Here is a 24,103-nt window from a genome sequence, read left to right as displayed (position 1 = left end):
CAGTGTCACTTTCAGAGCTGGAATCATCATGACAGATCACCTGGTCTGTCTTTCTGACCCAGTGGGAAATTAGCTACATCCAAACCATTCCTGACAGTTATTTATCTGAGGCACTTTAAATGCTCCTGTAATGGAAAGACCACATTTCATTCCAGCAGCTTATTATCCTAATTGTCCTAACAGCTAAGAAACTTTTTTTGAAAGTCTAATTTAGATCTTTCTTGCTGCAGTTTAAGCCCATTACTTCTTGTCCAAGTCCAAGAGATAAAATAACTTATTCCTCTTTCCAGAAATATTTATCCATGCAATATTTAGGATATAAGAACTTAGTAGCAGCTGTACTAGGCTACAGCTCAGTTCTCTGTCTGTAACTATGGCTAAAAACAGATCATAGAGTCAAAACGAGGCAAATATTCCTTCTCCCTCTAACCCATGTTCTGCCAGTTTCCATCCAGGATTTCATTAGTGTTTTCTTGTTTGATCAGATCATTTGTCCTTAAGACAGTCCTTTCAGACTCATACTGGCCTGTGAGCTACTTTAAGCTGCTCTAAAACAGTTATGTTTGTATTATTTAAAGCCTAGCAAACCATGATTCAATGATATCATGCTACTACATATCACAAAGAGACCATCAGTTTCTCTAATTTTTCTGAGGACATTCAAATTGACACGGATGAACTCCCAGGAATTCTAGAAATAGTGCAGAATTCAGAAATGGTACGTATCTTTGAGGTCACTGCAGAAAGTGGTGGCAGTTCAACTGGAAGTCTTTTTTCAGCCTCTCTTGGTACTCAGGCTGTTCTTTGGCAAGAAGAAAATTCCATAATAACAATCTTCAGGCTTAAGAATTTGTAGCAGTGTTCATTGATACAAACCATTGAAATCTGTGCATTTCTATTGCTCACATAGAGTGTATAAACTATGCCTCATTTGCTTTTTAATCAAAGTATTAGTGCTGACATTTTTAACAGTAGAAAAAAGGGTTGACATAAATGGTCTTGTACTTCACTGCAATTCTGGAGTCTAAACTGACCTACATTTCTTGGAAATTTTCAGCTTTAATAATCTGTAAATTATACTATATATTCTATTCTATTAAAAAATTAGAAAGTGATGCTTCAGCTTAATTAATATTAAGTACAGGCCCTCTCTCTCCACAAGTTGAACTTCTGAGATACCGTTGTGTCGTACAAGTCAGACAGCAGTCAGTCGTCCATCCCATCTAACGTGGGCTCTGAAATGTTCTTGACTCTCTCTCCTTGTTGTTTTCAGTTGCTGGATGGCCTGGGAGCCCAGCCTGGGTGCTTTTTACGGGCCAGTGGCATTCATTGTGCTGGTGACCTGTGTTTACTTTCTGTGCACGTACGTGCAGCTGAAGCGCCATCCCGAGCGCAAGTACGAGCTGAGGGAAAAGACGGAAGATCCACAGAGAATGCCAAGTACTGACGTGGGCCACGGCCACGTTACAGACTCTGTGTCCGTCCCCCAGGCAACCTGCCCCATGATTTCTTCTTCCTTATTGGAAAATGAGCATTCATTTAAGGCTCAGCTTCGAGCCGCAGCGTTCACTTTGTTCCTGTTTACTGCCACGTGGACCTTTGGAGCGCTTGCAGTGTCTCAAGGTCATTTCTTGGATATGATATTTAGCTGTCTCTATGGAGCCTTCTGTGTGACCTTGGGGCTCTTCATCCTGATCCACCACTGTGCGAAGCGAGATGACGTGTGGCACTGCTGGTGGTCCTGCTGCCCGTCCAAAAGGAACACCTACTCTGTGCAAGTTAACGTGCGCCCAAAGGTCAACGTCAACGGCGACGCTCAGGTCCACGCGCCGTGCCTGCAGGAGTCGCCCTGCCCCAGCAAGGCAGCTGTGTTCAGCCACCCAGCAGCCAGCCACTGCAAGCTCACCAACCTGCAGGCGGTCCAGAACCACGTCAACTGCCTGTCGCCCGTCACGCCGTGCTGCGCCAAGATGCACTGCGACCAGCTGCTCGACGACGACGCTCACATCCACCTGCACGGCGAGGGAGCCTTCAGACCCAACATGCACATCCACAGGTGTCTGAAAAGCAGAACTAAGCCACGCTACTTCAGCCGGCACAGGTCTGCGGGGGAAAGAGAGTACGCCTACCACATCCCGTCCAGCATCGACGGCAGCATGCACAGCTCCCACACAGACAGTCCCCACAGCACCCACGAGGGCCAGGCGGGCCACCGGCGCGCCTGCTGCTCGCAGAGTGACCCCTACCCCACGGTGAGCCAGCCCGAGAGCAGCGACGCCAGTACTGTGCTCTACAGCTGTGGCACGGCACAGCCCGACAGCGACGCTGCGCACCACTTCGAGATGCACCCACGGACACAGTCCCTGCCCTTCAACACAGCCAGCCACAACGGCATTCCCAAGGGAAACGTGCACGAAGCCATCATCTACAGCTCGGATAGTACAGGAAATATCAAAACTGGCCCCTGGAAAAATGAAACTACTGTGTAGTTCGTGGGCCGTCGTCACGCGGTTTGTGCCCGAAACCATCGTTATCTTTGGTTTTATTCCAAAATCAATATGGTGATGTGTTCAGCTCATCTGTAAATTGTACAGCTTTTCCTTTTCTTTGTAAATGTCAAAAAAAAAAGAGGGATAGTGACGGTTTTAAAGTGAAATTATTTTTAAAAGGAAGTTATGAAATTATTCTGAAAGATAATGAGAAAATGAAGTCTAGACAATTGAATAAGAGAGGCAATATCCTTTTGTTATACTGAAGGACATTTCTTTAGAAACATCGTTTTCATTCATTGTTTTCACTTTTTTTCTGTAGTAACTTCAGACACTTTTTATAAACATATCAGCATCTTAAACTTCTACTTATTTATTTTTGTAGAAAAATATTACTGTGCCATGGATTTTAATCAGAAGTGGCTATGATAGAAATGATAAACAGGATTTTATAAAATTGCAGCTTTTTAGATATACAAAAGTGATACTGCCTCTAAAAACTTTCTGTAGCATATGGCCTGTAGAGTCATGTAATGTACAGTCTCTGTTCTGTCCTTTTTCTTGTTGGAGAGAAGTGCTAGGTAATGTCTCTGTTACATCTTTGGTGCTGTATTGGTTGTATTTTGCATGACATATGTCAGGATATACCATTTGCTGTTTTCTAGTGTTACATGTGTTTTAAAAAAGAACAAAAAAAAGTGTGGTACAAGGCTGTGAAAAACCCTATTGATATTAATCTAGAGCATTATAAATCTACAGGAAAAAATCACTCTGCACTAGTTTAAGTGGCACAATCCTTTGTATAAGGTTATATGATAGCTTTGGTAAGGGTCCACTCTAATGTCTTTACAGAGCATGCACTACTCATTGTATGTGGCACTGTGTGGTGTAATAGCAATTGTCTCAACAAGTTTTACACTTCTTTGTAAAGTATGCCTTTTAAACAAATCTGTAAGCTGTTCCACAGTAACCTTTCCACATCTGTTAAGGTAGAGCAGTTTTATCATTAACTCTTTGAGGACTACAGTTATTTTCTTAAAGTAGCTTATTCTAGTTCAGAGATACTGTATATATGATATTGTCTATTTAGTTACATGATCAATGTAGTCCAGAGTTGTGAAGAAAGAGGAAGTTCAGTAATTTTCTAAAAACCCACCTTCTTAGAATCCATCTATTAATTCACCACTTGCTTTCTGAAAACCCATTTCGCCCCCTAGCAAATTTCAGATTGTCTTAATCCTTTAATGCAAATTTGACCTTCAGAAAGGTTCTTTATGTTCATGATTTCTGCTGAATTTTAGGGCATTCCAGGGTCAGTAGCATTCTCTATTAACAAGGCTCTTGGCAAGATTTTTTTCATGTTTCCATGAACATCTGGACACAAAGAATCAACTCACAGAACTGCATCAGAACGATCCCTATATTAAATAAAACTGCTTTTTACAAATAGGAAGGGTGCAGAATAATAATAGATTTCAGAAAGTGAATGGGGGCATAGAGCTTTGAGAAAAATGTCTACAGTGGAAAGTGAACAGTGCGTCCAGAAATGAGAGAAAAAGCACAATTCTGTATGGCCACACTAGAAAGTTTGCTGTGATGTCTTCACACAGACTTATGTAATTGCTGCAGAGAGGAAATAGAAAATTCCATTGAGAGACCATCAGTCTGCAGTTCTCTGTGTATATGTGGCAGAAATCTTCACCATAATTCAGCCCCATATTTTTCTGTTATTAGCAGTTTATTAGACTCTACCTTCTTTTTTTTTTTAATATGTAGGAATAAATTTCCTAATAGTGTACATAAAGATGACAATTATAATTGTTAGAATGTTATAAAAACATGTAAGTGAGATGAATGTGTTCTGCAGTGTTGCAGGTGGGAATTAGTACTCAAAGGGTTAATGCTCAGTATCTGAGTGCAAGAAATCTTGTTTTTCTGTATTTTTGTAAATTTGAAATATATATTGTAAACTCCAGCAGTGCAATGTATCCATCTCAGATTGTGTATTTTTAAAAGGTGAGCAAGAAGAATGCACTAGGTGGTTGTTGAGTTTTAAGCCAATATTCAACAGTTTCATGACTGCTTCTTTAGCTAATACAAAAAAAAAAAAAGACAAAACACTGAGCTTTATTGTGTATATGCTGTATATGCTTGAACTGTCTCTAAACTAAAATACAGTATTTTTCTTTGTTTGCATACTGAAATATTTTCTGTTTCATAATTGTTTTCTTTTAATATTACTTTTACTCATTCCACATAGACAGTGACCCTAAATAAGCATAGACATAATGTGAAATCCACTTCTCTGTGTCTCAGCACTATGTATATGTATATTCTGTAACAGTAAAATTGTAGGAAGTCTGAAGACCATTATGCAAAATATCACACACACACACACACACAGAGCCAAGATGAAATACTCACTCTGCAAGAATCCACTCAGTAAGCTCCTTTATTCAGCTTGTGTTTTAATCACCTCTGTTATTTTGTCTGAGAGGCCAATTCCATCTTCATAATGGCTTACAAAAAAGTAAATAGGTGCTGCTTTCCACAGAATATCTTATGTGATGAAACTCTCTGGAATTCAAACATAAAATATTAAAACACTTTTCTTATTGTGTTAAAAATTAACTTAGTGAATATTTCTGGGCTAATTTGGAAGAGATGTGTTATGCAATAATCTGTTTGCATATTATTTTTTCAGAAAATATACAGTATATCTACAGAGTAGGAGACATGATATTAAATAAATATAAAAATGTTTTGTAACATCAAATTTGACCAAAATGCTTTTTATGGTTTTGAGTTTTTTTCCTTAAGATAAATGAGATAATTTCAATGCTTTGGAAGTCTGGTTTTGATTTATTGTGGGGTTTTGGTCAATTATAGTCAGTGAACCATTACTACTTTACCTGATTTTATTCCCTATAAAAATTAAGTCGATGAAATAACCAGAGTGTAAGAGATGTATACTCCTAGTAAATTCCTCATGGACACACATAAAGTATTTTAAAATCAGTTATAGTTTTGGTGATTCATTAATGATTAAAAAATGGTTGAGCAGATTTTACTGTTCACTTTCTGTCCAAGATTAAGCAAGAGGAATTTCATCCAAAAAAAGGTAATTCTCAGAGAATGATGCAATCTACAGAAGTCTGAATAGCTGCTACCAGGATCAAAAATATGCTGTTGCTGTAGTGTTGTTCTCTGCATATAGAAATTCCAGTTTCCATGGCCAAATTTGAAGTCACATAGGCTGTTTGTGAGAAGAATTCCTACCCAGCCTCGTACAATGAATTCAGGTGTAAGAATAAAGCAAACGTTTTTGCACATTGTGTCTGGTGCTCTGTGTTGTTCCCAAGAAGTCTGTTGGCCGTGTCTGCACTGATGTGAGTGAGCAGTCACTGCCAGTGGCCACGAGCAGCTGTTCTCCTTCAGCACCCAGCTGCTGCCAGCTACCCTGTGAGCTCCAAATCCAGATGTTGGCCCACCACGGGAGCTCCACGGGGGCTATGAAGCATTCATCCTGTCTGAACCACAGCACAGTCTGTGCTTAAAGCAAAGTCAAGGCCACCCTTGATGGACAACACAGGCAATTGGGGACCCCCACTTGAACACTAAGCATTGAAGGCAGAAAAATGGAATGAAAGTGGATTTAAGCAGATTTAAGTCCTCCTCCCTCCATCTCTCTAAAGCACCTGCCTAGTAAGTCTGCTGCCTACAGATACTACCAAGTCCAAACAAACCCAGGCAAAATTAGACCTAAAGTTCCTGGTTAGCTGAAATGAGTGAAACAGCACAGCCTAGTTAACAATCAGAGAAGCCCAAGCTGGAGAAAACCTCTTTGGATGCTCTGTCACAAAGATGCTTCAGGTTGGTTGTGTGTGGAGACATGGAACTAAGTGTTCTGGGTGCTTGAAGATCTTAAACTGCTCTTGTGCAGACACTGTTAAGGCTTACAAAGCTGATTTCAACTCCACAAATTCAGAAGTAGCTTCCACTGTAAATTATATGCCTTTTTACAATGAAGAGATTATCTGACATTTCACTATTTGGGAAAAAGAAAGTTGTCATCACAATCAGGCTAGTAACCTTTTTATCATAGGATCTTCTTTGCATGGAAACAAGAAAAAGGAGACCACCTGTACTCCCACTCAGCTTTTGTTGCCTATGAAAAGGAATGTCAGACTGATGAAGATATTGGCAGCTCAGCAGCTTCCTTGCCAGAACATAAATTCAAGTTCCTGTAGCAGCATCCTGCAATTCAGAAAGAAGCTGTAGAATGCAGCTGGATCAATCAGAATCCATTGGCTGAGTTTAAAGGCTGGCCTGGCTGGTTGACTTCAGGTGAAGCAATTTCAGCAGTAACTTGGTGCTCCAGGCAGCTTTTACTTGCTTAGTTTACTCTACAAGGAAGGGAGCTTTTGATTTGGTTTTTTTGGGATTTTTGCTGTGCCCAGTGGACTATTTTCTAATTAGCAATTGAATAGCTAAGAAGAAAACTTACTCTACAAATTACCTTGACTATAAATGTGGCTTTTTTTCCCTGTTGGGGGGTCTGTGGAGGTGCAAGTGAATTCCTGTTCCCTTACCTGAGTTTTTTCAGGAGTCAAACAAGCTGGCATCAGTGAATTCAGGACAATATTAGAGCACTCACTTCTCTGCAGGGAGGGTTGCAATTTGGTTTGCAAGCTCTAGAGCAATTCAACCTCAGACAAATATCCTGCCTTGAAGTTGTGCAGCTGGCCGTGCCTCTGAGGTAAGGGTTCTTTGTAAACATGGTGTCTGCATACCCCACAGGTACTGCTGTCTCTTTCCATTTTGATCTGTTTGGATTGTGCAGTGCCTTGCAGTCTGAACAACAAAATGACTGACTGTTCCCATCAGCCCATCACTCTGCTCCAGCTGTTTGCTTAACCTGCAGCACACTGCCAGGCAAGATTCTCCAGCATAGCCAGTGTTTTCAGCATTCCTTGATTTGTTTCCCAGGTACTCATAACACCTGCAGAAAGCAGCAGGAAGAATTTATTTTGGGAGTAGGGGGAATTTCTGTGAGAAGAGAAAGCAATAAAGCACATTATTCATATTCTTCTCACACTACTTTCTTTTGTTAGCCCATTTGTTAGTGGGCTGTTAGCAGTTACAGTCACTTATTCCCTGATTCTTTCCATTGCAAGACCTTGTTCTCCACTAATTAGAACATAGCTGAAAGTTAAGCATTTAGCTTGATTTATGCCCTCAGCAATTACTGCCCTCAGATGGATGATTTTACAGAGCTCAACCAAAGCAGCTGCAATGTTTTCAACAAAGAGCCTTGATGAAAGCATGTCTGTCCACAATAACACCTTTCAGTGATTTGGTAATAGTTCTGTCTTCAAGGCCCATTATTTGAAAACTTTCAGAAGTATGGCTATTATAAGAAAAGGGCATCTCTTGCTGTTTCTATAAATTAAGTGGTTCAGTAGAGAAAATTTAGCCACTAAAAATATCACAATAAATTACTGTGAGATGTCTCTGTTCTTAGGCTGTGTATGCCCCAACTGGGACCACACTCATTGATCCTAGGGGCTCTAAAGGACCAGCCCTGTAAATTATTCACTTCAGCTGCCCTCAGCTAGGATTAGGATTGAAAACAGGGGGGTTGGTTCTCATCTCTGCCAAATGCTCCAGTTTGTCTCCCCTTCAGAGGCACCATGATGGAATGAAGGAGAGAACTCACTGGTTTGTATGAGGGGCACAGATGCTGGGCTAGAAGAAATCAAAAAGAGATTGAGCTTCTAGCACTGGCTTGAGTTGAATGGAGCAAACTGATCAGAAAGAGAGAGGCTGGTGTGAGTAGGGAACTGAGGAAAGGAAAGGAAAAAGGAAAGGAAAGGGGACAAAATTTGAAAGACTGACTTGTAGACTGGAAACAAACTGAGACCAAATTGGTCATTGGGGGAAAGGAGGAGGAAGGTGAAACAATTATATGCATGAGTCTTTCCTAGCTGAGTGTGAAAGCCAAGCTTTGTGACTCCTCTGGCATCAGTAAATATCTGAGAACCTACTAGTAAAATGGCTATTAACTTATAATATTGTCCTCATTCAAAATGACTGTATTACTGCTGTCAGCTATTCCTGTAATGTGTCAGAAATGTGGGTATTGAATCACAGATGCTCAAAGCTGTTGATTAACCAGATATTTCATCTCTCACATGACAGAATATCTGTATTTTTAATATCTTTTGAAATCCAGGAGCTATCACAAAAAAGACAACCGATTTCAAACAGTGTGGAGGAAGCTGAGAGTCAAACACACGAAACTGAGGAACTGTTAGAATTAAGGCTGTCTTTGGAAGCTTCATTCACAGCTTCAGTCTGTCTTTTGATGTTGTTTTTCAGTATTTGAGTTCATGCTGCTTTCTAACACTTTGGCTTTGATGCTGCACATTTAGTGTCCTTTAAATGTGTTCTTTTGTGTACATCTAGAGCTAAGCCAGGCATTTCACTGTAAGCTTTCTTTTCTATTTTTTTTTTTTTTTTTTGCATGGTTTTTTGGTTGGTTGGTTGGTTCTGGGGTTTTTTCCTGGAACTTTTAGAGAAGGGGTTCTTAGAAGAATTTTGATGTTGAAACTTTCTGGTAACACAAATTCTGCTTTTCTAACCTTCCCTGTGCTGAGTACTAGAATGGAAGCACTAGATTGAAATAATTTCCATTGAGCTTCTGCTTGTTTGTTTGGGTTTTTTTTCAAAAGCAGTTGTATAATTGTCCCAAGTGGTGTCATAGCTCTCAGAAGGAGCAGGCTGAAGTCAGGCAGTGCAGTCTGTAGGAAGCCTGTGCCTTAGTGATGATAATTTGTGTTGACAAACGGGCTGCCTGTAAATCCCATCCTCCCTGCAAAGGAGCCTACCCTGGAAAGCCTCTGTGGAGTAGATCCCTGGGTTGCATCACAAGCCCTGCCCCTCCAGCCTGCAGGATGTGCCAGCTCTGCCCACTGAGGGATGGACACACGGACACACTTTTGTCTCTGGCACTGTGACCTCCTCCAGCCAGCAGCTAACCTCGCACACTGGAAGAGGTTCTGCCAGGTTTAGGTCATTATACAAATTATACCTTATATCTGCTGTGAGCTCCAGGAAGGCCCCTTTCCTTCACACTCACACTTCCTAGCTCACCCTGAGCCCATTGCCCCAGCCAGAAGCTGGAAAGTCCCAGTCCCCGTGACAAGATGGCACAAGAAAGCAACATCAGCATGGAGGGGTAATTCCTCTCCATCTGGAATAAATCATATTGAAACCTTCCCTGTGTTCCTAAATATGAGGAACAAAAGAAGCTGGGAGGAGAGGTTAAATGACCAGCAAATGTCTTCTAGGATAATAAGGGGAATAGTTTAAGTGCTGCAACAAACAAAACAAGCCCCCAGCCCTTCTGAGTCAGTATGGAAGCCTCAATTCCAGCATCATGATAATGTTGTATTGTGTTGTATTCCACCTGACAGCACAGCACAAGCAATGTGACACCCAGCCAAGGGCTGTAGTACATTCAAAGTAACCACACTTCACCCACAATGCTTTTCCCCTGGGTAAAAATAAGTTGTGCACAGTTGTACTGTGGAAAAAAAATTCTGCATCTTTTGATCCACTGGTGGGCTGCCTTAGATTAAGGACCTACTTAAGTGTAGACATGCACTTAAAATGTTTTTGCAATATTGGAGTGAAAAGAGGGAAAGTTACCTCTTTTTTTTCTTTTTTAATTACACAAAAAGTCAATCATCAGTGTTGCACTGAGATGTTATTTTTCTTCAGTGTGTAGATCAGAGAGAGCCAGAGAGCTGCATAACAGAGAACTACACCAAGAGTGAAAAACAACCACAGGAAGAGGGGAAAAAATCCTCTTACTATCAGCAGTTCTCAACTTTATCTGTAAGGGAATGATTTCAGATCATGCACTCTGCTTCATTAGCCTGTTCATCTTCTCAGTGTGTTATTAAGGTTCTACTTGCTTAACAAAACCAGGAAGATCAGAATATGCCAATCAAATCTGGAATGACTTAAACAGTCTGTGGTATAAGTGGCTTACATATTTCATTGTAGGTTGATGTGGGAAACTGCTGATACAGACAAAACATACAGGTTATAATTTCAAAGGACCTGGAGCTGTAGGATGAAAAAATCTTCAGCAAAAGTCATTTTACTTAGACAAAGTAAGAAGAAAATATCTTATGTAGGAAATAGGAGTTTTGAATTTAAATTGGTGAAACAATGAAAGAGAAAGAAGCATTTTGAACAGCTCAGCACAGGTTTTCCTTCCTTGTGCAACCACTGCTGGATGTGAGGAAATGTTTAATTTATTCAGTTCTTAGTCAGACTTGTTTTCCTCTTAGATGTAGAGTTGAAATTACAGGCAGGAGCCTTTCCTTTGGTTGCCACGGGTCTCAGACTTCAGTGCCCAGTGAAGAGCAAAGGCTCAGCCTGTGGTTCAGAGGCTCCTCTGGAGACTGACAAACTGCAGAGCTCATTAACTGGAGCCTTTCTCTCATAGCATGGGGTCCCATGTCCTGGCAGGCATTCCCAAACTGGAGGGTCCAGAGCACAAGTGGGTGGAAATGAAGGAGAAATGGAGCATGAAGGGGAGGAGGGGCTGTGATGGGTTATTTCAGGAGCACAGGTGCCTGCTGAAATGGGGTGATTGTAAGAGCAGCCACAAGCCCTGGATGAGTCAAGGAGGGTATTGGGCAGGACCAGTGAGCTTGCTTCTGTTGTGATGGTCACTCAGGAAGGATGACAAAAATCAGATGGTATTTGGGCAGTAGCCTCAAGGATGGGCTGAAAACTGGAAATAAGCTTCAAGGCATGCAATGTGTTCATGTTATAGAGAGAGGGAAAAGAAATTAAGTGGTTTAATCACTGTCCACAGGTAACTAAACAGGCAGAAAGTACTTTACAGGAGGGTCCTTAATCTAGCAGCAAAGGTATGAAAAGGTCCAGTGATTAGCAGCTGAAAGTAGCACTTCCCCTTTAATCTGCAAGAGTAATTAACTTCATAAAAATTTTTTAGTGATATGGTATGTTGAAATTTTTACCTCAAGAGACCATATCTTTTAGCAAAATATTTTTCCCTTCAAACACAAATTTTTGACCTTGGTGCTATAAGCACTACAGGGTAAAATTTTCCAGGCAGTTTACATTATATTTGATGTTCACTAGATTTAGCCTCAGAAAAAAAATCCTCCTTTCAGTTAGATATTGTTGAGGTGAGATAGAATAGGAAGGACAGAGTCTCAGTCTGCCTATGGAGAGCCTATGAAATTGGGTTGTATTCCAACAGCCTTGACTTTGACCTTCATGACACTGTTCAGTTCAAATGCTATTTTAATGTTTATTATTCCAAGTTCTTTGTGAGCTGTACATTTGAATGGAAAATCTTTATATTCTGCAACATAATAAAGTTTATAATTAAAAACTCCCTTAACTTCTGACAAAAGCCAAGATGGTGCTTGCTTAACTAGATGTTATCACTAGATCCTATAACAGTCTGCCTTAAATCAAACTCTTCCTTATCTCCTCTCTAGCACATAATGACCAAACTTTGAGCTATATTAAGAATTCCATGATTCTAAGTTAATTCCTTTCTTACAAAACTCTCAGTATTGCTGATAGTAGAATACATTCTTTATAGTCTTCTATTTTTCTGTCCTTCCAGTAACTTGTAAAATAATTCCAGATTTCACATTTACAGCAGAAGAGAAATTGAAGATCTCAAAAGTTTCCCAAAATATTCCAGTTTTTAAGTCCAAAGTTTCACCTTCCTTATTCTATATATTTATTTGACCTTGATGTAAAATGATTGAGTCTTTATTCTGTTGGGAGCAAGGTAAAGCCACCTTGTGCCAGGATCCCAAAGTACTGCTCAGAGATTGGCATCTTCTGGCTAGACACAGTCCTGGCTTTGCACTTGCTGCTTGTACAAAGTACCAGAATTTGTACCTGTGGATATCTGTACTCCTCAAACTGTGATGAACAGGATTTCTCCTTCTGGACTGCACTAGGAGATGGTCCTTTTTTGTCCTTTACAGCCTCATGCACAGTGTTTTATCTCACATCCTCCTGGTTTTCATCCCTGACTTTGGTTTGTGCACTGGCTGCTCACATTGCTGTTATTCCACTCAATTTTTCTTGTCCTTCTAGAAAGGCAGCTCAGTTCAGTGCTGACCTCAGCTTACCTGACAGCCCCAGGTCTTCTGCTGACAGGGTGGGTCATAGCTGTGATCTGAAATGCTCTTTGCTGTCTTTTTCTCTCTCCTCCTGGATATGAATTTATCCAGGGAGATAATTAAGCTGCAGTCCCCACACTCTCCATTTGTCCTGCCTGCTGCAGCATGCTGGGACCTATGACTTGTGTCCTTTTTCAGGCATGTTGTGTAACTTCAGTGCCAGCATCCACAGTGTCCTCTTCTCTATTCTTCCTTTCTGAAAATGCTTCTGCTGTGCAGCATGTAGCTCTGCTTGATTTTCTGTCATCTATTTTGAAACATCCACATATTGGAAAGGTTGTTCTGATTAAAGATCTGTGGCAAAGTGGATTGAAATTATTTCTGCTCCTTCTTTTAGTAATTATTTTATTTGCCCAATCACCACTTGTTTATGAGTACTGCAACGTAAATACCACAGCCAGTTTGGAAATGTCCTCTGCTGACATTCCCCAGAAGCACCCCATCTACCAGCAAGTATTTTGTGCTGAGCCATCTGAACTCTTCATTTTTCACTCCTGTGTTGCCCCTAGAGCTCCTTGCTATGTCCTGGATTTCATCCTCCCTCTCACTCTTTGCTCTGTGTGGCTCAGACAGCATCCAGATGGTCTCTTCCTGAAGTGAGCCTGTTCTGGAAAAAGCCTCACTGCTGTCACTCACCAGAGGACAAAGCTGACCTGGAAGGACTCTGCACAGCACAAAAGGTTATTTTTCTTTCTCTGGTACCTGGGAGTTGCACAGCTCTACACTGCATATATGTGTGCACAGGTAGAGTTTGTGGAGATTCACAAACACACACATATAAATTTGCATTACACAAGTATCAGCTGAGTGCTTCTTACTGCCTCCCTCTGTTTGGAGCAAGCAGGTCATGTTTTCAGACTATGTCTTCTAATCTGAAATATTCTGATTATTTTAAGTATTTTCTACTGGTTTTAAATGGATCCTACAATTTTCTAAGTGTTAAAGGTAATCCAACTCTGCATAAAAGGATTGAACAATTTAAAACCTCTGAAGGTTTTTCAGTAGCTGTAATTGCTCTTTCACTTGAAAGTATCTCCCTGGAGGCACAGGGAGTTGTAAAATTAGTGATATTTTTAACACAATTTGGCACAGGCTAGACAAAATTAGGCCTTTTTTATATTTCAGATATACATTAGCAACTTTAAATTCCTTTTAAAATATTTCTCTTCCTTGGAAATGTCTTGATTTACAAGCAAAGAATACTACCATGTGTTATTTTTAGAGCACTGAAGCCATGTGGTACTAATCTGAATTATTTCAGATGCATGTAGTTTGCAAATAGAACTTCCCCCATAAACCATTAGATATTGATGAGTTTCTCCAGTTAGGAGTTAAATGAGTCAGACCACAGTCTATCTAGTCATAACAATTAGAGGCAGAAATCATTAATAATTTAATTTAATTATAATCACTCTTTTGACTGTGGCTGGTGTGGATTGCAAATAGGAAACGTTTGCATAATTATTATTCTGAAGATCATTCAGGACAAATAAAAGTCTGAAAAAGATGTTAAATCCCTTAAAGGACTTATTTTAATTATTTTAAAGTCATACATTAATTAAGGTGTTTACTTATTAATCCTTGGAAATTGAATTCTGTACTCAGAATTAAGTGCTGTAATTTTCCTGAGTAAGTAAGTGCTGTGTTTCTCATACATGAGAGGTTGAATTGCTCAGCCTTAACTTTAGAATTTTCTATAATAACTTGAGGGATGCTGGCAATTAACTCACTCAACAACTTCTCTATGCCTCTAGCAAGTTTGTGGCTCTAGCATCTCTCTCTTTAGAAATCTTGCTGGCCTAGATTTTTTGGGTCATTTACCAGTCATTGTCTTCTCCTTCATTTCTTACTGGCCTAATTTATCCATCTGGAATTGAAGCAGGATGTGGACAGAATTGATTCTGTGGCTGCCATTGCATGCCATCTACCATAACCATCTGAGGTTGAAGCACTTTGACATTTGTGGCTGCTCTGGAGAATCCCCTTCTCACAGACACAAGGGATGGGGGTGTTGACTGCTCTTACTGCTTTCTTTTCCTCATGCTGGCCCTCTGAAGGTGGTAAGGAAACTTCACAGACCTTCTTGCACATCCACACCTCTCCTTGGAATATCTTTATTGGTCAGGTTTTGTTATCATTATGAAAAACGTTTTAACAGCCTAGAACTCGATCTGCAGGTTCATGATTTTGTTCTTTACCTCTTGTTGCAGCACATTCCCCTTCCTACCCCCTCTGGGGTCACCCATGTAAAGCCTACACTGAGCACTTCCTCCTCAAGCAGAGGATCAGCCCTAGTGGTTGTTTAAAAATACATGATTATGGTCCAAATATTTTTTCCTAGAAAAAGTAATGTTTTGAGGTGCATGGGATGTTGTAAGCATATTCTAAGAGGCATGAAAGAAAACAGGTTGTTTAGATTAAGACAATGAATACTGCAATATATTCAAAGGGTTTTTGAAGCTTTTTGATCCTTACAGGTCCCTTATAGCCAAAAGAACTTCACTTTGCCTTCTGTCCTGCAGTGCCCAGGGAAAACTGACAATCCTGCATCTTCAGCAGAAATGCAGCAATCTCCCTGCAGATGAAATGATGCAAAGCCCCAGTTCTGCAGCAGCAGCACACAGAGCAGCCTGGAAGGGCATCATCCCAGGAAAAGGAGATACAGCTGTAAGCAGGCTTGGCTTGGCTGGGCTTTGCTTTTCTTTGCTCCCTCCCACTCCCTGACTGTCTGTGAGAACTGTCACTGCACCAGCTGGAGCAGATTTAAATTTCACATGGGAAGTAAAATGTTGGTTATGACAACGTGAATAATTTTACAGTTGTGCTGTAGCATAACAATTACCATCCCCTCTCTCACTGACTCCATCAGGTGAGGTAGAACAGGGAGCCCTGTGCTGTAACTCAGAACCTGAGCACTGGAAGCTGAAGCCATTTGTCTCCTGCCTGGCTGTATCTTCTCCTGCACTGCTTTCTGTGGGTTTCTTGAAGTTTCTCCTCAGAGCTCTTTACCATTTCAATGGGGTGGCTCTGGCCCTGATGGGTTGCCCCTTTTCAGCAGGGAGATGTCCTTGTCTGAGCTACAAACACACACAGCAGTCAAGAGACTGACTGATGGCTGCTCCCTGCTGTTCTCTGGTGCTGCAGAGACTGGTGGATGCACCTGGTTTGTTGTGGCCATCCAGTTCCAGTCTGGGCAGATGTTGGCTGTGAAAACAATTTACCTGTACTTGATTGACTCTTCTGTTTATTCATCAAAGCCTTCTAGAAAAGTCTGAACAAGTGTTTGAGTGCTGAAGTCTGTTCTGAATTTCCTAAGCACACATATGTCATTGAGTTAAAGTTAACAGATCTGTTGTCTGCAGCATCTTCTCAAACTCTCTGTCATAAGGGCCAATCATATGTTTGTGAAATTCAGTTGCCAAAGAAAAGATTAAAGCTTCAGGCTTGATTGTGGCTGTTAGCACCCTTTCAAAGGCAGTAAGCCATTGGTCTGAGGTAATTTACCTTTTCATACTGTTGGACATAGAATTTTTCTGAATGCCCATCTGAAATAGCTCTTCTTAGCTACAGAGTCCCTTAGTGCACCTGTGATTATTGGAGTAATTGAGAAGGTCTATTTTTTGCACATTAGACCAAAAATGAAACATGTATTTTGACACATTGGGCTACAGCCATCTGTGCCCCAGCATCAAAACATTTTTTTAATGTTCTATTTCAGCTGTTCCAGTTGGCCTCAAAAGAGCTTAAAATCTGGCAAAAATAGCACCAATGTTTAACTGTGCACAGAAGGTATTATTTATATGTCAGTAGCACATTGTTGGCTTTCTAGGTCTTTAACAGCTGTATATAATGACACATCCCTTACACATGCTTGTTTTCATAGAACATGTCACATGGCTCTTGAGCACAAAGCTGGGGGGCAGAAAATCATTTTGTATTTTTCTCTTGTGTACAAGACAATACACAGGCACTGCATGGATTTTCATCATAAGCCAGATACTATATTATTTCATCAAAAGTAAAAATGCACTTTCCTGGCATTTGTAGAAATATTGATTTCTTTTAACCTGAGTCTTTTCTTCAGATATTGGGTGACCAGTTCCATTTAAATCTCTTTGTATAGACAGACAGGGTATGTAATATCCCCACGGGCAAGAAGGAGGACTTGGCTCTCAGATGACCTAATTTTGAGAGAGACAATAAGATTACTGAACTGAGGTGCAGATGATATCAGAGCCCAAGGCCACCCCTAAGCTCCATTGCAGTTTATGTGATGGAAGGTCACCTCACTTTAGTGTCTGTAAATTGTAAAACAAACAAAAATATCGGCAGTGCAAAAGGCTCACAAGAAACCTCTGCTTTAAATAGAGGGCAGTTCTTTATTTCAAAGTTCTTAATAATACTTCTATTGTAATTTTTAATTTTATATAAAAGACTACTGGACATAATATGTTTTTCTAAACTTTAAAAATAATTGTAACAGTCAGCAAATAAAAACACAGCAATCATTTTGGCTGAATGTTAGAGGAATGTGAGATAAGTCATCTGAGAAGTAATAACAAAATTAATGTGACAGCCCAAACACTTAACTTTTTTTTGGTCTCAAAAATACTGATAAAATCTTCCAATTCATAAACAATAAATTCCAGGTGCTGCCTGATATAACTTTTTTCCATAAAACTAAGGGTACATATCAATCTGCAGACACATTGCTTATGAGTTACAGGGAAAATAAAATATCTTCAGCCTGATGTTTAAAGGAAAGGCGTGAACCAGTCTTCTAGAAAAATTGTGAAATTTTATCCACAGTTCTTGGTGCTGAAATGAAATCATTAGAGAAATAAATATGATTCAATGCAAGCTCCCCACATTCCATTGGGAGAGTAGTGTGAGGGGAAAACAGACATTTCAGAGCTGCCCAGCTGCTGTGTCCTTCCATAAGTTACTGACCTGTAAGAGCCAGAAAATGTCCAGTGTCCCTCTCTTCTCACTGGCCAAAGCTCAAGCACCTCATTTCAGTTAAAAAAGAAAAAAAAAATTATTCAGGGAAAAGGGTAAAAGTTTATTAGAGGCTTAAGATAAGATGAAATATTTTGCATTTTTTAATACGTGTGAAGTAGTCTAAATGAGAAATTAATACTACAAAATTGAATTCAGCTGATTCTGTGAGTGGTGAGCTGGGTGTCAAAATAGTAGCAGGGACAATCAAAAATCTGTTCAACTGCAAGCTGAAAGCCATAACTGGCTTAAAACATAGGTAAGCTGCTGGTTTTGACTGCAGTGTTTAACTGAACTTTATTCCCTTCCCTACTGTAATATCCCATTTTATTGTCTCAGAATATAACTCATATTATGACATTATTTTTTTTCCCACATCTCAGTACTGTTCAGGAAGCTGGGGTTAACAGAAGAGAGCAAAGAAGTCTATTTTGAGACTGTCTAGGAGTTCTCTTAGATTATTCATGGATGAATCAGCATGTTGTCACCCCTGTAAGAAAGGTGCAAAACCCAAACCCATGCAAGTCACGACTGCAGTGCCAGCCCAGTGTGAGCACTGAGAGCACACTCACTGCAATCAGATCCAGGCTCACAGGCCAAGCAAGAGCAGCTCAGCTGAAGCTCTGGGGAAGAAAAGAAAATCCTGGCCCCAAGTATTGTGAAATATAAATAACAAGAGAAGTTTTGGTTGCATAAGTATATGCTGAATGACATGTGAAAGAAATAATATCCTCTAAAACAGAGAAGTCTGTCTTTCCCCAAAGCTGTTCAAGGCAGTTTAAGACCTTTCCTGTTCTTGTGACTCTGCCATACCTGCAAGTGCCACCTGCACACACAAATTTTCATTGCCTCAGTGTCATCAAGAGAAAGGTGCATGGGCATCTAGCTCTATTTATTTATTTAGTCAGCAGCTTCAATATTTTCCTTTCTCAGTACAACTGACATAAATGCAAGAGCTAAAGGCTCACTAGGGATTGTAGAGCAATGCAAATTTTATAGGAGAGAGATCAGATATTATCTAAAACTTACTTGTTAACAATTCTTTCAAGTCCTTTGGGGCAGTTGGTGCACATTAGAAGAGGTTTCCACAGAAATCTGGCAATTTGCAAGCCCATCCTTCAGTATTTTCCAGTAAAAAAATATGGTTTACCATTGCACCTCTAATGGGGTTCCCTGCAATGTTGCCTAACCTAAAATCTTTGGTGAGGGGCAAAATCTTCTGATATGGCTGAATGTAAGATACTGGCATAACACATGGAGAAAAAAGCTTATATTATTTAAAAAAAAAAAAAAAAAATTGTGCAAGAGACTAAAATATTGCTTCTGCCTAGAAAATATAGCTGCCTGGTATGTGTTACAAGATGTGAAGGCACAGGAAATGTTAATGAAGACCAGGGGAAGACTGTACCTGTTACAGTGAACTGTCCAGAGCAAAGTTGGACCACCAGATTTGCTCACCAAACACCTACACTGCAGAATGACCCCACTGGCTTCTTACCCTGAGAAAAATCCTCAAGTGCCTTCTATGAGGTCTGTTCTTTATTCAAGTAGATTTAATACACTGATCTGTGTGTGCCAGGTATGAGAACTAAAAGTTCATTGCACCTTCTCTGTTGTTATAGGGAGGTGAAACAGTCTGTGGCCCAAAACCACCAAGCTGGCAGATGCAACTCGTCCATCCAAATTAAATTAATGTGATAATATCTGTCCAATCTGGCCCTGAAATATATAAACAGAGGGAGATATTAGTGAGTAAATGATAGTCAGTGTGGATATTTTTTAAATTTTCATGGAAGGAGAGAGAGATGAGAGAATATCTGGAGAGGGACCAATTACAAATAACCCTGCATGGGCATGCATAATTAACAGGATTCAAGAAGCAGTAATGATCATTCTTTTAACACAGCATAAGTCTGCCTAGAGAGGTGAACACATCAAAAAAACTCAGCATGAAATTTTCAAAAAATCTTTGACTAGTTGGGCTTTGGGGAGCTTGTCAGTTTATTAACATTACTTTAACCTAATTTTAATTTTGTTTAATGCGATTTCTATTTCTGTGAAGCTCTTTGAAAAAAAAAAAACTGTTGTTTATGCAAATAAACTACATGGAAAATTGGTTTTGTAACTAAATGACAGCTGACAGGCTAAGCTGTAATAGTCAACTGGGAACTTCTAAAGCATGATTTGTTTACTCTAGTACAAATTACATAGCTATGATTATTAGAGACAGTAAATATCTTAATAGTGGCTATTTTAATTAACAGAGTCCTAGGGCTGGATCTCAGTCCCCAGTAAGATTGTTTTGTGCTGCTCCAGTGGCAGCAAAAATAGCCTTAATCCTTATTTCAGTGCTTGCCCTATTTAATATTTCAGAGGAACTGGCATAATGAAGGTCAGATTTGTCCCATTCATTTCCTACCAAAACAATGTTTCTTGCTTGACTGTTTGCACAAAGAATACATCCTACCATTTTTATCCTCACTGGCAGCTCTGACTGCACTATTTGCCTTCATCTAACTCCATTTCTGCCTGGGATGCAAGCCCTTTAAGAAATCTCTCTTCTCCAAATAATTATATTCTATTCCAGTATCAGATCTTTGTAATTTTTAGAATTTATTTCTTCATTTGAACAACAAGGTATTGTTGTAACAAGAGTTCTACAGAATTAAAAAAATTAATAATCAGCAGCAACAATAATAAAAACCCCCAAACACCTACCTCTGTAGCTGATGCATGATCTGTAAGTAATACAATTTTCTCACATTTTCAAATGTTGAAATATGGATGCTAAGTAGGCAAAAAGCTGTTGCACATGTTGCCACTTTCCTGCCAGAACAAGGTTTTGCCTGCTGACAACAATTTAAAATAGCACATTATTATGGAATTATGCAGCATCATAGGCAGCAGCTTCATTTCTGAGAGCCTGATCCTCTCAGAGATATCTTAATTAACTGATCAGTACTTTATCATTGGGTTAAAGAAATTTGTGCAAACATCTGAGTCTCTGTTCTTCCTAACATCAAAGCCAGTGCTCTTTCAAACCTGCATCATGCTAAAAACACAGCTCCTCTACAGAGGAGGATGAAGGGAAACCAATTCCAGAGACCATGGAAACCCTCAGGGGGTGAAGGGGAGCCCCAGCTCTCTCCTCACATGAGTGCTCTTATGAGCAAGTGACCCCCTTTCAAAATGAATGACTTTAAATTTCAACATATTTTCTCCTTGTCCTCCTTTCTTAGGGTCCTTTTACACCTGTGGATTTCCCCTATTAGAAGGGACTGGGCATTTCCTTTCTAATCTGCTTTTCTCCACCCCTGGCTGCTCAGAATGACCCAGGTGGAGGCACAAATCAGTGGAGATGCTGCAGGGAAAGAGTCATTTGAGTAATTTGAAGGAGAAAAAACTGGTGACAGCAATAGACAGGTGAGCAATGCCTCAAATGAAATATTCCTAATCCAGCTAGGTGATCACCTGGGACTACTGAGAAGCAGTAGAAATATTAGTAGAGGAATTTAAATCATCTGAACAACAAAAGAGATGAAACTGAATTATGATGCAAGGTGTCAAGCCAGATATAATTAGGGCAGCCCAGCTGAGGTAGACTAATAATAATAGGGTGCAACATAAATAGGAGGAGTACACATTGTTCAGGCAAGCTAGAAATAAAAGGCAGGGTAGTGAAAGAGTATTATAATGTATAATGTGCTGGGCTTTAAAAAAAAAAAAAAAAAAAAAAAGGATAATGTGATAAAATGGATAAGTTTGAGTAAAAAAAAATTTAGGGAAGGATCAGAAAAAGGTTTGGATAATGTTGTCTGCTTTAGCCCCCTAGAGTTTAATTTGCACTGGATAAAGATCTCCATAATGTTATTAGAAAGAGAAATATTAGCATTAGGGAAGATTTACTGTCTTTATGGAAGATTTTGACCTTCCAGAAACAGGCTTTAGAAAAAATATTACTAATAATGGCACAGTGCAGGAATATCTAGCCATAGTAAGTAAAAGATTTTTTCACTGAACAAAGGAGGCATAAGAGAGCCATGCATTTAGGAAGAAAAGCAATAATGATGCATTTGGAGTTCAGCATTTGAACAGTCACAACATATTTGTGAGTCATTAATATAATAGGGAAGAAAAAAAATTGCTCTCAGATACATCAGTCAAACTAAAAAAAAAATACCAGCATACTATACACTATTTGAAGTTTATCTGCAACACAATAAACAGTTCTGGTTAACTGTATTTAAAAAAAAAAAAAAAACTTCTGATAGCAATTTGACATTAGAGCTCTTCTATTATTTGACCTGAAGAGTACAAAGGACAATATATAACAACATTTGAAGGCAGAATAAGGTTTGATAAAATATGATCTTGGCTTGTTTAGAGAAAATAAATCAGTGCTGCAGGGGGTAGGAAAGGAAAAGAATTATTGAAGCATAAATGATACCATTGGCTCAAAACCAACTGGACCCATGCTAATTCAAATATAGACTGAAAGATGGTTAATCACTGGAAGATTTAATTTCTCAGACCCACCAAGACAAAGAACATGGTGAAGTTATAAAGCTGTGATTTAATAATTGAGGTGGTCACTTCACATGATCCTTGTGTCCAGGAGGGATGAGGTGATTCTGATTCTTGGCACCAATGAACAACTGAGGTATTTTATCCTGAGATTTAGCATACTTTACAGAAAAGAGTGATTTCCAATTTAGTTGTGAGGTGACTGTTTTCCATTACTCCCTGATACTTGTCACTTTGGGTAGTGCCATGATAGATGCTCTTACAATAACTAAGTCAAGGCTTTCTTTATATGTATCTTTGAATGCACCTAGGAGAAAAATGCAAAATGAGACAAAATTGTTATATTATAGACTATAATTCTATTCTAAAAATGTAATTTCACAAATTAAATGGTTTTATTTATATTGTGTTACCATGGAGATACGATATGTTATATTGAGAGGAAAAATGGCATTTGGTTAATAAATGCATACTGTCATAGTCATATAATGTCAAATAAATAATAAATGAATGAGTTAAAATGAATACACCCCCTCCTGAGGGGAAGTTGAGTGGGGAGGGGCTGAGGTCACTGGGGCTGCTCAGCCTGGGGAAGGGGAGACTGAGGGGAGACCTCAGTGCAGTTACAGCTTCCTCAGGAGGGGAAAAGAGGGGCAGACACTGATCTCCTCTCTGTGGAGACCATGCCAGGACTTGAGGAAATGGCCTGAAGAAGTTGTGTCAGGAGAGGTTTAGGATGGGTATCAGGACAAGGTTCTTCACCCAGGGGTGGTTGGGCACTGGAACAGGCTCCCAGGGAAGAAGGGGTCACAGCACCAACCCTGGCAGGGTCTGGAAGCCTTTGGACAAGGCACGTGGTGTGACTCTTGGGGATGCTCCTGTGCAGGACCAGGAGTTGGGCTCAGTGATCCTTGTGGTCCCTGCCAGCTCAGCACATGCTGAGATTCTGTGATTTCCCTTTCAGGTTCAAGAAATGTGACTCCTGCTGGCTGCAGATTCAAGTGGACATGTCTGAATTATTTACTTTGTTAGCAATGTAACTACAGGTAGCTTTTCCTCTAGAAGTAGAAGTCAGTATTTTTCCATGAGAACAAAGCTACTATGGCACAATTACCTGACAAAATGCAGTAGCCAGAAATAAAATTACCCAATATATTGTATGGTTAGTATTTCAAACATCAAGTGCAAGAACCTTGAAGTTTCATGAAGCACCCTGGGACTTGTTACATAAGTAATATGATACACAAAATAACTTCCACTGTAGTATATGATAAAGTGTCTAAAGCTATTGCCTTTTTAGATCATAGTAAACCCTAATGACCTGTGTGATGGAGACTTGCTTATAGAACTGTTTATGTTGCAGATATATAATGAAATGGAGTGGAGTCCCTGCTATTCCAAACTCTTAAGTTAGAGATGGGGGAAACAGCTTGGGCATCAAGAAAACCAGCCTGGTCCTTCTCAGCTGGCTTTGTTTTATGCAAGGCCCTTGCTGTACAATGCAATGTCAGACACTCTGTCTCCACTAGAAACCATCTCACACTGTTAGTGCCAGGTGTCCCAGGCAGTGATCAGGATTGATCACTTACAGCCTGCTCTGGCTCATCACCCCAGAAGCTCCTCTATATTTTACTGAAGCCACCACCTTACTGCTGAAACTCAGGGCTAAATGCATCAGCTAGAGCTGTCAGGGCCCTCTCAGCATCACCTTGCAGAAGTGAAGCATCCAGGCACGTTAGGAGGGCTACAAAAATAAGTGAGTTGGTGACTAGAGAGCAGCAACAAGCCATAGACAGCCACCTGTCAATGAAAGCTGCCATCCCACAGCTGAGCCTATTT

At 39.9% G+C, this 24,103-nt stretch overlaps 1 protein-coding gene across 1 annotated transcript in view; it reads left to right on the top strand.

Moving 5' to 3' along the window:
• Positions 1-5,819, top strand: part of LOC130254936 (adhesion G protein-coupled receptor A3-like) — a 256,225-nt gene extending 250,406 nt beyond the window's left edge. The window contains exon 19 of the mRNA XM_056495074.1: positions 1,274-5,819. Within this exon, the coding sequence (XP_056351049.1) occupies positions 1,274-2,489 (1,216 nt within the window). The 3' untranslated portion in view covers positions 2,490-5,819. The remainder of the gene's footprint in view (positions 1-1,273) is intronic.
• The last annotated feature ends 18,284 nt before the right edge of the window (positions 5,820-24,103 follow it).

Source organism: Oenanthe melanoleuca, chromosome 6 (genome assembly GCF_029582105.1).
Source record: "Oenanthe melanoleuca isolate GR-GAL-2019-014 chromosome 6, OMel1.0, whole genome shotgun sequence".
NCBI lineage: Eukaryota > Metazoa > Chordata > Aves > Passeriformes > Muscicapidae > Oenanthe > Oenanthe melanoleuca.
This window is presented reverse-complemented; position numbering and strand designations above follow the sequence as displayed.